A 14,094-nucleotide genomic window follows, 5' to 3' on the forward strand; every position below is an offset into this window, starting at 1 on the left:
TCTGGCACCTCTACCAGAGATGGAAGTGGAACCCCAAGTCTCAGGAAGACTAAGTCATTCTCTATTTAGCCAGTAATGCTGAACATCTGAACTATATGAGGAAAAAGTTGTCATTTAGAATGAAAATATTTTCTCTCTCCTGGTGGCTCAGACGGTAAAGCGTCTGCCTATAATGCGGGAGACCTGGGTTCAATCCCTGGGTTGGGAAGATGATCTGGAGAAGGAAATGGCAACACACTCCAGTGTTCTTGCCTGGAAAACCCCATAGACAGAGGAGCCTGGTAGACTACAGTCCATGGGGTCGCAAAGAGTCAGACACAACTGAGCGACTTCACTTTCTCTTTTCCTGGGCTGTACAAGAGTATTACTGGGGAAGACAGACTAAAAAGTATGACACATTTTGAATACTTTGTAGTCAAAGAAAAAAGGGCTTTGTAATAAAGAATTCTAAGTGGGATGCAACTCTGGATAGAATGTTGATTCAAGGAAAGCCCCTCTGGGGAACTGACATCTGAGACTTAGAGAAGACTGAGAAGACAAGATATGCAAAAACACTGGCAAAGAATGTTTCAGACAGAGAAGCATGTGGGAAAAAATGACACAGAAAGGCCAGAAGAGCTGATGAAAAGGACAGAATGACCAGAAACACAGGTGCAGGTTACATATATTTATATTTTGTTTCTAAGTACAACAGGAAATCATTGAAGGATTTTAAATAAAAATGATGACAATCTGATTCACATTAAAAACAAAAACTCTGGTATCTAAGTGAAGAATGAATCTGTATAGGAACAAGAACAGAAACAGGGTGACTAAGGAGGAGATTGCTGCGTAGTTCAGTTAAGAGAGAATAATGATCTGCTCTGGAAGTGACCGAGAAATCAAGAGAATGTTTTAAGGCTTTCCGACAGATGTGGGTGGGGTCAGAGATGGAGGAGAAAGAGAAATCAGTCATGAATTCCTGGGTTCCTGGCTTAGGCAACTGGACGAACACAGATGCTACTTTCTGAGCAGACAAGACAGGAAGAATTATCCTACTCTTGGGACTATTACTTGGACTAGTTCTCTAAGAACGAAATTCAAACAAAAAATGAATCAGTGAATTCAACGATGGTTTTAAAAAAAAATTTCCTATGAAAGGAATTTGCAAAATTACCAAAAATAATCCACTACAGGGGGATATATGTAAAAATGTAACCATCTCCCTTAATCAAACAATCAAGTATTAGGGTTCACTCTTTAAATTACTGAGTTTACCTGACTCACTTAAGTTACTCAGCACCAAGTGCTCTAATTATTAAGCTTATCAACCTCTGTTCTAATTATTTTAAGTTTATCAAATATGTAGTAAGCATTTTAAGCTTTTATAGATGTACTGGACTCTATCCTTTCTAATCACATTATCATAAACTGGATTTCCCAAGTGGCACAGTGGTAAGAGACACAAGTTCGATACCTGGATTGGGGAGATCCCCTGGAGGACGAAATGGCAACCTACCCGGTATTCTTGCCTAGAAAATTCCACAGACAGAGGAGTGGAGGGCTACAGTCTATAGGGTCATAAAGAGTTGGACACGACTGAGTGCACATACACATAAATTGTTCAGGAAAGGGTTCTTTTTGGTATATATATTTCAAGTAGTAAGCTTTATCTTCATAAGTATCCAATTAGAGTGATACAATTTTCTAATGTAAGACTACCATCATTATCTTTTGCATAGTTCAGGATAGTTCCAAGTTTCAAGCAAGCTCTAAGAAAGAAACACCCAGAAGCATGGGAGATGAGGAATCTTTAAAAAAAAAAAAACAACTCTAAAACTTTATGTCAAATACCAGACAATTAAGTTGCTGACTATGTAACAACTGTCAAAAGAGTTCACTGTAGGAACAAATAGCAACTGTGTTCAGGAGCTTTCCAAGACGACTTTATTCACCTCATCAACACAGTGCTGTCAAGCTTAAAGTCTGGCTCTGATGCCACATGCTCTCTAATTGACCTTTTAAAGTATCTGAATTACAGTGATGATTTCCTACCTTTAGAATACCTCAATAAGTAACCTGTTAGCTTCAAAAGATCCTATTTGACACTGCCATTTTTGATCCAAAAACATGAAGAATATGGATGAAATGAAAAACAAGACAAATTTAAGAAATGGAGAAATAGTCTTTTGAAAATCCTTTTTCCTCAGCTTCCAAATCTTTTTTACCCTAAGTTCAGAATAAAGGCTGTTTTATTGTGTGTGTGTTTTTTTTTTGGGGGGGGGATAATTGCAAATAAGCAGTAAACTTAGAAAAACAAGTTTATATAGGAAAAACACAAAAAGATAATTTGAGATTTATTTTGAAATGTAGTCTAGAAACAAAGAAGCAGAATTCTTAAATCTGAAACATGAAATTCTGATTCAAGCATTGCAGTCTAAGATTTAAGAGTCCTAAACATGGACAGACTTCCAAAACTGTCCAGAATCTTTTATAGAAACATGAGAGAAACATTAATTCAAACAAACTAAAGTGATCCAGTGCGCCATTCTTTCCTAGGCAATCTCCTAACTATGAAGCTATAAATATTTATTCTGTCCTCTTTAATTCACTGGATGGTGCTAAAAGCAAGTGGCATTCCTACTCAGCTGCCTTGTGACACTGATACTACTTGCCATAAAATTCATTAAGTGCCTAAATATCTTTTTCTCTCCTAATTTGAGGACAGCATAAGATGCAAACCTTCTCTTCTCTTAACCAATCCAATAGCAAAGCTTACTACAGCAAAGTTTTCTCCAATAATGACAGTTCACAAACAAAAAACACGGGGCTGCGCAAAGCACTTTCCTGCTTTCAGCATTTGTAAAAATAAGGTATTAAATACTTTCCTAGCTTAGAAAAAACATAACACATCACAAACTCTTAAATTCATGGACAAAAATTCAATCAACAATAATTTATTCCAGTCTAACAAAGCTGTAATCAGTTATTAGATGGAAAAGATTGATGGAGTTTAATCTTAAATGAGTTAATTGTGTTATACTTAAGCAAAATATGAAATCTCTGTATGATTAAAACTGTCTTAATATTCTCTAATTTCACTTAATAGTTTATTTTCTCTCCTTCATTAAGCATCATTAACATATCCAGATGTCCTAAAATTATTATAAATCCATCTGTTCTGTTAAGTGTGACTGTAATGCTTAAGGAAGGCTTTTGTGGCCTTAAAAAATATTTCCTTAAAGGTATTTTCTTGAATAATGTTTTTAAAAGCTGTTTCTCAACTAATCATGATCACCAGCAATTTTCCTCACAATCACAATTTCCAAAGCCTCACATGAAGCGTCTCTTAGGTCTGATACACTGAAAAACTGGAAAGGGGGGAAGCGGAGAATATTCCTGTACATGTTATCAAGTTAGTACACAAGTTCTTTCTTACTATTTTTGAGTGCTGTTCCTTAATACAATTATATTTATGTCTGGATGTAAACGTAAAAAACAGCTCTTGTACTTGACAAGTGGGGGAACCTCCCCCAATTTCAACTAAAAGAACCCATGTTCCACTAAGCCAAATTTAGTGATCAATAAACTACCCTAACTAGAACTTCACTTTACTTCTCATCTTATCAAAAAAAACTCAAAAGACACAAAACGACACATCAGCGTTGCAGTCCTGAGAAAAAGAAACCGAAGTTCAAAGCCAGAATCTGAAAATAGAAACTCTTAAGAGGCCATTCTCATTCTCGTATCTATGTTAAATTCTCAGTATCATAGAAAAAGCTTTAATAAAAGAGAAAAATTTAAAGATTCCAATTAGTGGCTTATGTATATTCATATGGTAGCGCAGCAGACTATTTTTCCGTATCCTAGTATCAATATAATCATATAAAATCAAGCAACCACTATTTTAAAAAATATGTACTTTTGATCTTTATGAAACTGCTAAAATTTAACAGCAATGTGATGAACGCAGAGTTCAACTACTTAATTCTAAACTTAACACACCAGACAAAAGTGGTCACACCAGAACATACCAAGTTCCAAAAGCAATTCCAACTTTAAAAACCGGCTGGATTAAAAACATCAAAGGGAGGATCTTTCTCCAAATACAGGCAACTCCAAAATTAAAACTAAATAAATCGGGGAAGGGAGAAGAGGAGGACTTAAAATTTGCCATCAAACCCCCTACGGTGATTAAGTTAGAAAGTTAGAGAAGGTTCTCCAGCGCTGCTTTACAAAGAAGCCTTCCTCTTGCTCTCCTCTCCTCCTTCAGATGGAAAACAGATTAGGAAATGCCCCCGGGTAAGCACTCAGACAACCTGGATGACGTCCCCACCCCTTACCATCAAAACCATCATTAAAAAAAATCATTTGGGAGGAATCATCAGACAGTTGGGGATCGGCCGGTTGCAGATGACCCAAGTATACAGAAAACAAATCAAAGTCAGTTAAACTCGGGGGGCTGACTGCTGCAACCCCTGGCTATCAATGAAAGTCGTCCCCAAAGTGTTAGAACGAAGAGTCCCACAAGAGACATAATGGCGGTTAGCCTCCTGCCAGGCACCTCGCCACCAGCATCTCTCTTCCACCAGCCAGGATCCGGAGCCCGGGCGGCTCTTACCTTCTTTCGTCTGTGCGTTGGTGATCTGCAGGTCGCAGTCGGCAGCTTTCAGCTTCTCTCTCCCCATAATCTGCTTCTTTAAGTCGCAGAGGGAGATGTGGAGCCCATCAAAGGTGACGGTATCATAGTTGAGTTTAGAAGAAAATTTATAATGCACACAGGACATGGTGCCAAAGGATTCCTAAGGTTCAGCGAGGAGACGTGGACACGCTCAATATATGTATATTTATAAACTTAGGAGCAAAATATGTACACACACAAAACACTCAGAGACACCGAAGGACCCTAAAAAGCCTCAGATTAAATACCCCCCCAACCACAAGCAGGGGTTCGTAAAAACAATAATTCAGAACCCGCCCCTCCCCCCGGATATTCAGAATCGCTTCATGTGGGAGGAGGCGGACGAGGACGGGGCAAGGGGGCAAGCGAGAATCCGCCAACCGGCACAATGTCACCCGGCTGGGTCCCCCTCGCTCATGCTAAGGGCCGGCAGGAGACAGGGGCAGCGGTGCAGTCAGTAGCGGTCAGTCCACACGTTAAGAGTCCAAGTGACCCCGTGGGGTCAGGGGTCCATAGCGCGGCCGCACCTCCCGGATGGTCTCTTTCTCCGTGGATGGGGGTGACCCAGGCCCCGGGAGAAGGCAGAGGGGAGAGGGCCTAGGCCCGGAGTCCACGAGCGGCCTCTCGCCTCCTCCTGGCTTCCGGACGACCGGCGTCGGCTGCCCCAGGCCCAGGCCCCCGCCACGCAACAGACCCCTTTCGCCTGCTCCCCGCAGGGCCACGGGCGGCCCCGCGGCCTAGGCCGAAACGCGCGGTCGGCGGAGGAGAGGCCTTCCCGCAGGCCGCCCCCGGCTCCGCCTCCCCCCCGCCGCCGCCGCCGCCGCCGCCAACGCCAACGCCAACGCCGCTCAGACACAAAGCCGGTACTAGGCCTCGGCTAGGCCTCGCAGCACTTCCTCACCACCCCGGGCCCCAGCCAGCGGCCGGGGGGCTTCGGCCGACCCTCGCGACGCCGCCGAAGGCTCCCTGACGCTTCCTCTCGCCGAGTGCTCCGAGCTTCTCTCGCCTTTCGCTTCCGTCGCCTCTCGGCCCAGTACCGCGAGATTAAGCCCGGAAACCGCCGAGCAACGGCGAGGGCTCCGCCGGCTCCCTGTTTTGTTTCGCCCCTCTGCCGCTCTCGGGCCCTCACCAGGCGCCGGCGACACCTCTGAGCCAGGCACTATGGCGGACGCGGCCTGGCTTCGGGCGAGCGCCCCACTCCGGGGTCTCTTAAGCAGGGATTGCACGGGCGGCGCGCGAGGGGCGGGGCTGGCGTGCGCCGATAGGCGGGCCGAGGGGCGAGGCTTGGGCGTCACAAAGCGCACCGGCCCGCCCACGTGACCCCGCGCTTTGTGACTCCCGAGCGCGGAACCTGAACCAGCCGGGTGAACGGAAGAAACCATCTGCCTCAAAAGGCGGGGTGACAGACAGCAAAGAGGACCGGCTCATAGCGCGGTTCCGGAGGGGAGCTTAGGTTTCCGCTGGTGCCTGGCTAGTTCCCATTGAAACTTGGCGTGTGGGAGGGGCACCTAGCTGACTCCTCCTTCCACACAACCCCCATCGATCCTCCCGAGCCCCCCAGTTTAAGTAAACATTATGGTTGCTATGCAGTTAACTATGGTTGCCATGTAAGCACCCCCTAGCTTCCCCTCACAACAGACTGGCTATCTAAAGCTCTTCCTCAGGAGAAATTCTGGAGCAGCCCCGGGCTAGAACAGATAACAGCCACTACTGGGAAGATTTACTGAGCTCTTACTACGTGCTAAGCATGGGGCTAAGCGCTTTACAACACTTCCAGGTTCTGAGCAGTTTCCTGCTTTGAAACCCTACCTGTGGGACCCTAGATTTTACTCCTCTGTGCCTCCCGTTTCCTAGGTTATAAAATACTCTTTAAAAAAAAAAAAATCGTACTTGGCTTACAGGATTGTCATGGATTAAATGAATACGTTTTCATTGCTCAGGACCGTGCCTAGCACATGGTTTAATGTGGCTCAATAAATGTCAGTTTAACAACGTCAACAAAAAACCCGAGGTGGTCAGCACTACTACTTTCAAATTTATAGATGAGAAAACTGAGGCTAGGGGTCGTGCACTTTCTGAATTTGCAGAATCAGAGGAACGTCTTTTCGGTGGCGGGGTCCGAAATTCCTTCGCTAATTGGCAGTAACTAAGCACCACCCAGTCTAGTGTTCGTGCCCGGAGAATCCCAGGGACAGGGGAGCCTGGTGGGCTGCCACCTATGGGGTCGCACAGAGTCGGACACGACTGAAGCGACTTAGCAGCAGCAACTAAGCGACTAAGAACCCCCTCAGTAGATTGGCATCTTTTCTCCTTGGTGCTTGGGGAAGTTACTATTACATCCATACAATTCATAATGTCATCTTATTGGAAAAGTCTCCGGAGGCCACCTTATTTAAATGGGACCGTCATTACTCTCCATTCCTATACACTTAAATTTTCTTCCAAGCTCTCATCATTACCCACAGAGTTTATGTCTATTTTTAAATCGTCTGTTCTGAGAAAAGGGACTTTGTCTCTTTTGCTTATGCTATCGGAGAAGGCAATGGCAACCCACTCCAGTACTCTTGCCTGGCAAATCCTATGGACGGAGGGGCCTGGTGGGCTGCAGTCCGTGGGGTCGCTAGGAGTCGGACACGACTGAGCGACTTCACTTTATTTTTTCACTTTCATGCATTGGAGAAGGAAATGGCAACCCACTCCAGTGTTCTTGCCTGGAGAATCCCAGGGACGGGGGAGCCTGGTAGGCTGCCGTCTATGGGGTCGCACAGAGTCGGACACGACTTAAGTGACTTAGCAGCAGCAGCTTATGCTGTATCTCCGCCTCAGAATACTGCTTGGACATAGTAGGCACTCATTGTGTTGAATAACTAACACATTTTTAATGTGATCTATAGTAATAGCATGGTTTTAAGATTTTGGCAAATTAAGGACAGTCCGAGAGATACAAATACAATTTAATTCAACCACATCATCATCAATGCTTTTCACATGTAACACATTTCTCTTTTATCTTCTTCAGTAACCCACTAAAATTTTCTTGCTCTTGGGTCCACTTAAGAAGGGCTGCTTTTCTTGAAAAAAAAATTTCTGTGTGAATGAATGAGGGAAAAATCACATATAATGAAAGAAAATGACAAATCATCCTAGTATCTCTGCCTCCAAAATGGTGAATCTGTATCCTTTCACTAGTCTTTAGCTAATCCCACCAACCCTAATTTAATCAGTCAACTTGATGAGATTCAAAGGATGCCACACCCTTAGGGTAGAGTAGATCAGAATCCTGTCAGAAGAGCACTAAGAGTTCTCTGAAAGAATACACAATCAGTGATGTGACTGGATCCAACAACCAAGAGCCCTTTATAAAACTCTGTTTACTCTGGGCACTTATTTTTGGAGACCTCACTCTGGATCACGCCAAACAGGTCAAATGTATCCACATTAAATATACTTTTGATGGGATTTAATTAAGTAGCTTGATTAATGACAAAATTTCATTAAATTCCTTTATTAATATCAATTTTGTAAATTTCTTTTGGTTGCACAGAATTACATTCCCTGCCACTGTTGTACCCATCTCCCCAGTTTTTTCAAATAATTTATTTATTTGGCTCCGTTGGGTCTTCGTTGCTGGAGGACTTTCTCTAGTGTCAGCAGTTGTGGCTCCTGGGCTCTACAGTACAAGCTCAACAGGTGGAGCTTAGCTGCTCCACAGCATGTGGGATCTTCCCAGATCAGGAATGGAACCTGTGTCTCCTACATGCAGGTGGATTCTTTACCATTGGGCCACCAGGGAAGCCCTCTCCAATATTTTTGTAAGTCCTTGAGAAGCCTTTTGTGCTATACCTATGGTGAACGAAGCCTCCCTTTCCAAGAGCCTCTTAGTGGCTCAGTTGTGTCCAACTCTTTGTGACCCTGTGGACTGTAGCCCACCAGGCTCCTCTGTCCATGGGATTCTCCAGGCCAGAATACTGGAGTGGGTAGCCATTTCCTTCTCCAGGGGTTTTTCCCCACCTCGTGATCAAACCCAGGTCTCCTTCACTGCAGGCAGATTCTTTACCATCTGAACCACCAGGGAAGCCCTTCCAAGTGTCTCCTCTGTAGCAATTTTGGGACTCTTATAGCTAGGATTTTATAACTTTGTCCTTCTCAAGCCCACTGTACCTCATCCCTCCACCAAACACGTGCATTTAGTAGATTCCTTACCTTAGTTCCTTTGGCTAAAATTTGTGAACTGGGAGACCCACAAAGCTCTGCCTGTCCACTGCAGGGAACATGGACTACTACCCAGGCTCCAGAAGTTAGGGTGAAGACTGCCCTCATGGAGACTGCAGTTTATTTACAGTTATAATCCAATCTCCCAAATGCCCCAGATCATCAGATTCTTAGTCTGGTCTGCATGCTCTCAGACCAAATTCATCAAAGGTAGATATGTATGTCCCCACACCGCCGATCTACCAATATATCTTCCCCAGATGGTTGATTGCCCTTATATGACTTTGGTATTTATTTATTTAGCATTAAGGCTACAAAAGTTTTCGCATTTTTTATAAAATGCGTCAGTCTTCTCCCCTTCGTGTGTTTTGTGTTTGTGTGTGGTGTGCGTGTGTTGCCGTTGTTGTTGTTTTTGGCTGCATCACACAGGTTGTAGGATCTCAGTTCCCCAGTGGACTAGGGACTACACTTGGGCCCTTGCCAATGAAAGTGTCAAGTCCTAACCCCTGGACTGCCAGGGAATTCCCTCCTTCAAGGTGTTTACCCTTACTTCTGTACAGTTCCTGGCCATTCAGCACCCACCTTAGATGTTTATTTGCTATGTTTCCTTCTAGTTTATGTATGAACTTCCTGAGTTTAAATTCTGTAATCTGTTTGAAGGGTTCTACACAGAGCAAAGATCATTTTATCCCTTTTAAAACTGTGCAAGGGACTTTCTGTCTTTTGTTTTTTAACTGTTGTTTTAAATCTTATGTCTATAATACATAGATGATTTTAGTTTTTAGAAGATTTTTGCTACATTAGTTTTGACTCCCTTCTCTTTTGTCTTCTTAACAGCATTTTAAGGCACATTTAATTTGCTGTAAGCTAAAGGTCTTTGATTATTTAAGTCCTCACATGAACTGAGTTTTTGAAAACTGATATGAGCAACCTATTTCCTCCCCACTATTAATTCATGTATTCACTCAACACTCATTCAATTGGGAATTCCCTGGCTGTCCAGTAGTTAGGACTCAGCACTTTCACTACAGGTTCAATTCCTGGTCAGGCAACTAAGATCCCCACAAGCCAGGCAGTGTGATCCAAAACAGAAAAAAAAATATGACAATACCATGCATAGAAGACATGTGTAGGGAAGAGTAAGATCCCTTGTGATCATCGCGGGGTATACGCTGGAACAGTCATTTGGAGAAAAAGTGGAATTCTCTTGCAAAACTGAGCATTCCTTTACCCCATGAATCAGTAATTCCCCTCCTTGATTTGTGAAACAGTTAAAATAGTACTTTCCTAGAAAGAGTAAGGGATTGTAGGAGAAGAAATGAGAAGATGTTCAATGAGTATAGAGTTAGTATATATATATGTCACTTTTATATATGTAGTATCTTTATGTATATAGTATATATAATATCTCTCTATATATACATAGTAACTTTATATATATATTATATATATATAGTATCTTTCTCATATTGGTTATAAACACAAGGCAAAATTTAGCTCATGAATTTGGACAGGAATTTTATGGAAGCTCTCTTTTTAATAACAAAAAGATGAAACAACCCAAATGCCCATGCTGTGAGAAGAGATACATTAAAATCTATCCAGACACTGGAATGTTGTACAGCAGTGAAAATAAATAAAATATAGCAACGTGCAATAATATGGTGATAGGAATCTTTTTAGCTGTTCTTGAATCAAAAAAGCAAGTCTCAGAAGATAGTATATTATGCAATACCCTTTCTGTGAATTTCAAAAACAGGTAAAACTAAACAATGTATAATTTAGTTAAGCATTTGGATATAACACATCTATACAAGACAACTGGAGAGTGATTCCCTCTAAGAAGGAAGGATAAAATACAGAGGAGGAGCTCAGAGTTGTTGGAATGATCTTGTTCTTGGATAGGTTCACTCTTTGTGATCACATGGACTGTAGCCCACCAGGATCCTCTGTCCGTGGAATTCTCCAGGCCAGAATAGTGGAGTGAGTTGCCGTTCCCTTCTCCAGGGGATCTTCCCAACCCAGGGATCAAATCTAGGTCTCCCACATTGCAGGATTCTTTGCCATCTGAGCCACCAGATAAGCTGATAGGTTCGCAGGTATTCATTCTTTTACTGAAAATAAAGAACAATTAAACTAAAAGGGAGTCATGCACAGAACAATGATAGCAAGTGGTCAGGGGATCAGGGTTATGATTAATTCATTGATGTGCCCCTGAGGTTTCAGCCCTCCCTCCTTCCTGCTGCCGGCAAAGAATCTCACAGACAGGAAAATGAAGCCTCTTTCAAAGAAACCAAAGTTAGTCTAGCTCCCTAAACTCTTGTAGCACTTAAAGCCATAACTGTAAAAACAAGCAAACAAACCTCATGTTTTGCTTATACTTGTATATTTTGGTTCTAGTTTTCTTGTGTTCAGATCAGAGTCTACTTGACCATCAGACTCGGGTTGACCTGGGGGACCTGGAGCTAGAACATGGCACCGGTGACCTCACATTGTCCTGTGTCTTCTAACTTCACTCCACCCCATAAAAGTGGGACTCAAAACCAGGAATGTTTTGAAGAGGTGAGGCCTCATAAAAGCCATCAGGGAATATTATGTATAGACAGACACATGCCACGCTTACTTCTTCCAGGAATGCAAGGGTTCTGGATAAACACAGAAGAGAAACAGGAATGGAAATATTATTATGCCAGAGCCTAGGCAAAGCTCAGAACCTCCGAGAAGCTTCTTCTGTCTAGGGTGAATCCGACCTATTCATTCATTCCCTCAGATATGAAGTTTGTAATGAGCGTCAGTATGTTCCAGGCACTGTGCTGGCTGCTGGGCAATCTGCAGTAAACCTATCAAAGCCCCTGCCTGTCGGAAATTTACAATAAGGAAGGAAAGTCGTGTAGTTTTAGAGGCTCCCAAACTTGCTGTGTGACCTTAGGAAAGTACCTTAACTTCTCTGGCCCTTGGTTTCCTCCGGGGATGTTTTATGGGCTCACGTGACTGCACTCAGAAGGATCCTGTGCTTGGTTTAATGCTGCGCTGTTGCTGTCTAGACATTTCTCACAAGTTTCATTTTCATTTTGCCCTGAGTCCCACAGAGTGTGTAGCCAGTCTTGGTTTCCTGTCTTTTTGGGCGGGGATTGGGGGTTGGAGAAGGAAATGGCAATCCACTCCAGTACTATTGCCTGGAAAATCCCATGGATAGAGGAGCCTGGTAGGCTACAGTCCATGGGGTCGCAAAGAGTCGGACACGACTGAGCGACTTCACGTTGGGGGTTGGGGGGTGGGGGTGGGTGCTGTGCCCTGCAGCATGCCGGATCCTAGTTCTCCAATCAGAGATAGACCAGAGCCTCTTGCATGGGAAGCAGGGACTCTTAATCACCAGACAATCAAGGAAGTCTTCGGTCTTAGTTTCTTGCTGTGTAAGACAGAGTTAAAATTGTGCTTTCCTAGAAACAGAAAGTGGGCTTCCCTGGTGGCTCAGCAATAAAATAATCTGCCTGCCGATGCCTGCCAGTGCCTGCCAATGCAAGAGTCACGGGCTTGATCCCTGGGTCGGGGAGATCCCCTGCAGTAAGAAATGGCAACCTACTCCAGTATTCTTGCCTGGAAAATCCATGGAGAGAGGAGCCTGGCAGGCTACAGTTCCTGGGGTCGAAAAGGGTTGGAGACGACTGAGAGACTATAAACACACAGAAACAGAAAGTAGGGATTGGCAGAGGGGGAAATGGGAAGAGTTTCAGTTTCATTAGACGAAAAAGCTCTAGAGATCTGTTGCGCAACAAAGTAAATACACTTCACACTACTAAGTACATTTAAAAATGATTTTTACATTTTATGTTATGTGTGAAAAAAAGACAAAAACTAGTATCTTCCTCATAAGGTTGTTAATATAATTCCCTGACAGTGTTTGGCATAGAAGCACCACATAAATACATGTGGCAAATGCTAGAGATATTTCTTTGAAGCGCTTCCAGTTCAGGTAAACATAACAACAACACAACAGCTCTGGCTGGCATTTGCCACCCATTTCCTATTCACCATGCCCTGTGCCAAGTATTTTCAATGCAACCCTCCTTAAATTTTCCCAAGAACCCTGCGAATAAATCCTAATATTATCCCCATGTTATAAACGAGGCAATGAGGTTCAGAGAGGTTAAGCTGTGCTTGATGTCATATAGGATCCATCATTTAAAACAGGGTGTGCCTGGCTGGGCAGGGGGGTCTCCTAACCATGACTCTATGTGACAGCAGGGGTATCCTACGGAGGGGCCCACGAGGAGAGGCTCCCCGTCTTTGGGTACCAGGAGCAAAGCTGATCCACGGCCAACAGACTGTCTCCCACCTTCTTTCGTCTCACACTTCTTTTCTGTTATCTTCAGCCCTGTTTTATCTTATCTCTGCTCCTGGATTAAGTTTTCAGAGGGCACAGACTGCATCTGCTTCAGCTATGTCTCCCGGCAGGCACCTGGAATGTGCTGGATAATTATTTGTAGAGTCCCAAAATGACTCTTGGGAGATGGTGAAGCACAGGGAAGTCTGGCATGCTGCCGTTCATGGAGAGTCGCAAAGAGTTGGACATGACTGAGCAACTCAACAACAACAACAACAAAATGACTCCTGATAAGTGGTTCTGTCTGGCTTCTCTAGCAGTAACAAGCTTGGTAGATTAAAGCAGGGCTGTGGCCTTGAATCTACCTGTTAAGGAAGTACAAATGGGGTGCCTTTAGGTGCACAGGCCATCTCTCAGGCTTTGTGTGTGCCCCTCCCCCTGACTCTGCACCCAGGATTGCTGATCTGGTAGGTCTGATTCTTTTTCCTATTTCATGCAGGAGGAAAACCAGGGCCCAGAGAAGAAAGCCCAAGGTCGCATCCCTCAGAGGTGAGGCCCAGGTCACAGTTAGGAGTGATAGAGCCAGGTTTAAACCCAGTGGGTGCACTGAGTCTCTCTGTTGGGAGTTCCTTGCTGTGTCTACCCCCTGTGCCTGTCTTGGTGTCTACCCGGCTTTCAATTTGCTGCTGATGACAAAGGCATCATTCATCTCATGGATGCTTATTGAGTGACAGCTTGTTCCTAGCATTTTTCTAGGCCTGTGGGATAAGGCTGTGAACATGACGGCCGAGGCTTTTGCTATCCTAGAGTTTCTGTTCTAGTCGAGAAATATCACAATAAGCAACTAGACAAGTAGAGAGAAGACAACTGTAGAATGTGATAAGTGCTGTGAAGAAAA

The 14,094-nt window shown here is 43.8% G+C and overlaps 1 protein-coding gene and 1 long non-coding RNA gene across 12 annotated transcripts in view; both read right to left on the reverse strand.

Annotated features, from left to right (window-relative positions):
* RBBP6 (RB binding protein 6, ubiquitin ligase) overlaps positions 1-5,843 on the reverse strand; it is a 35,597-nt gene extending 29,754 nt beyond the window's left edge. For 3 of the 4 annotated variants that reach the window (XM_086375288.1, XM_086375287.1, XM_086375289.1), the window contains exon 1: positions 4,601-5,843. In XM_086375288.1, the coding sequence (XP_086231414.1) occupies positions 4,601-4,766 (166 nt within the window). In that variant the 5' untranslated portion in view covers positions 4,767-5,843. The remainder of the gene's footprint in view (positions 1-4,600) is intronic. The other variant, XM_086375290.1, reaches the window with a different exon arrangement.
* A 2,306-nt stretch (positions 5,844-8,149) lies between these two features.
* Positions 8,150-14,094, reverse strand: part of LOC147345239 (uncharacterized) — a 49,640-nt gene continuing 43,695 nt past the window's right edge. For 6 of the 8 annotated variants that reach the window (XR_015154628.1, XR_015154625.1, XR_015154622.1 and 3 more), the window contains one exon: positions 8,150-10,986. This is a non-coding gene — a long non-coding RNA (uncharacterized LOC147345239). Of the gene's footprint in view, positions 11,009-14,094 lie in introns of all 8 variants that reach the window. The other 2 variants (XR_015154627.1, XR_015154623.1) reach the window with 1 other exon arrangement.

This window comes from Bos grunniens, chromosome 25 (genome assembly GCF_055505025.1).
Source record: "Bos grunniens cultivar Pamir isolate PY7600 chromosome 25, Bosgru_T2T1.0, whole genome shotgun sequence".
NCBI classification, from domain to species: domain Eukaryota; kingdom Metazoa; phylum Chordata; class Mammalia; order Artiodactyla; family Bovidae; genus Bos; species Bos grunniens.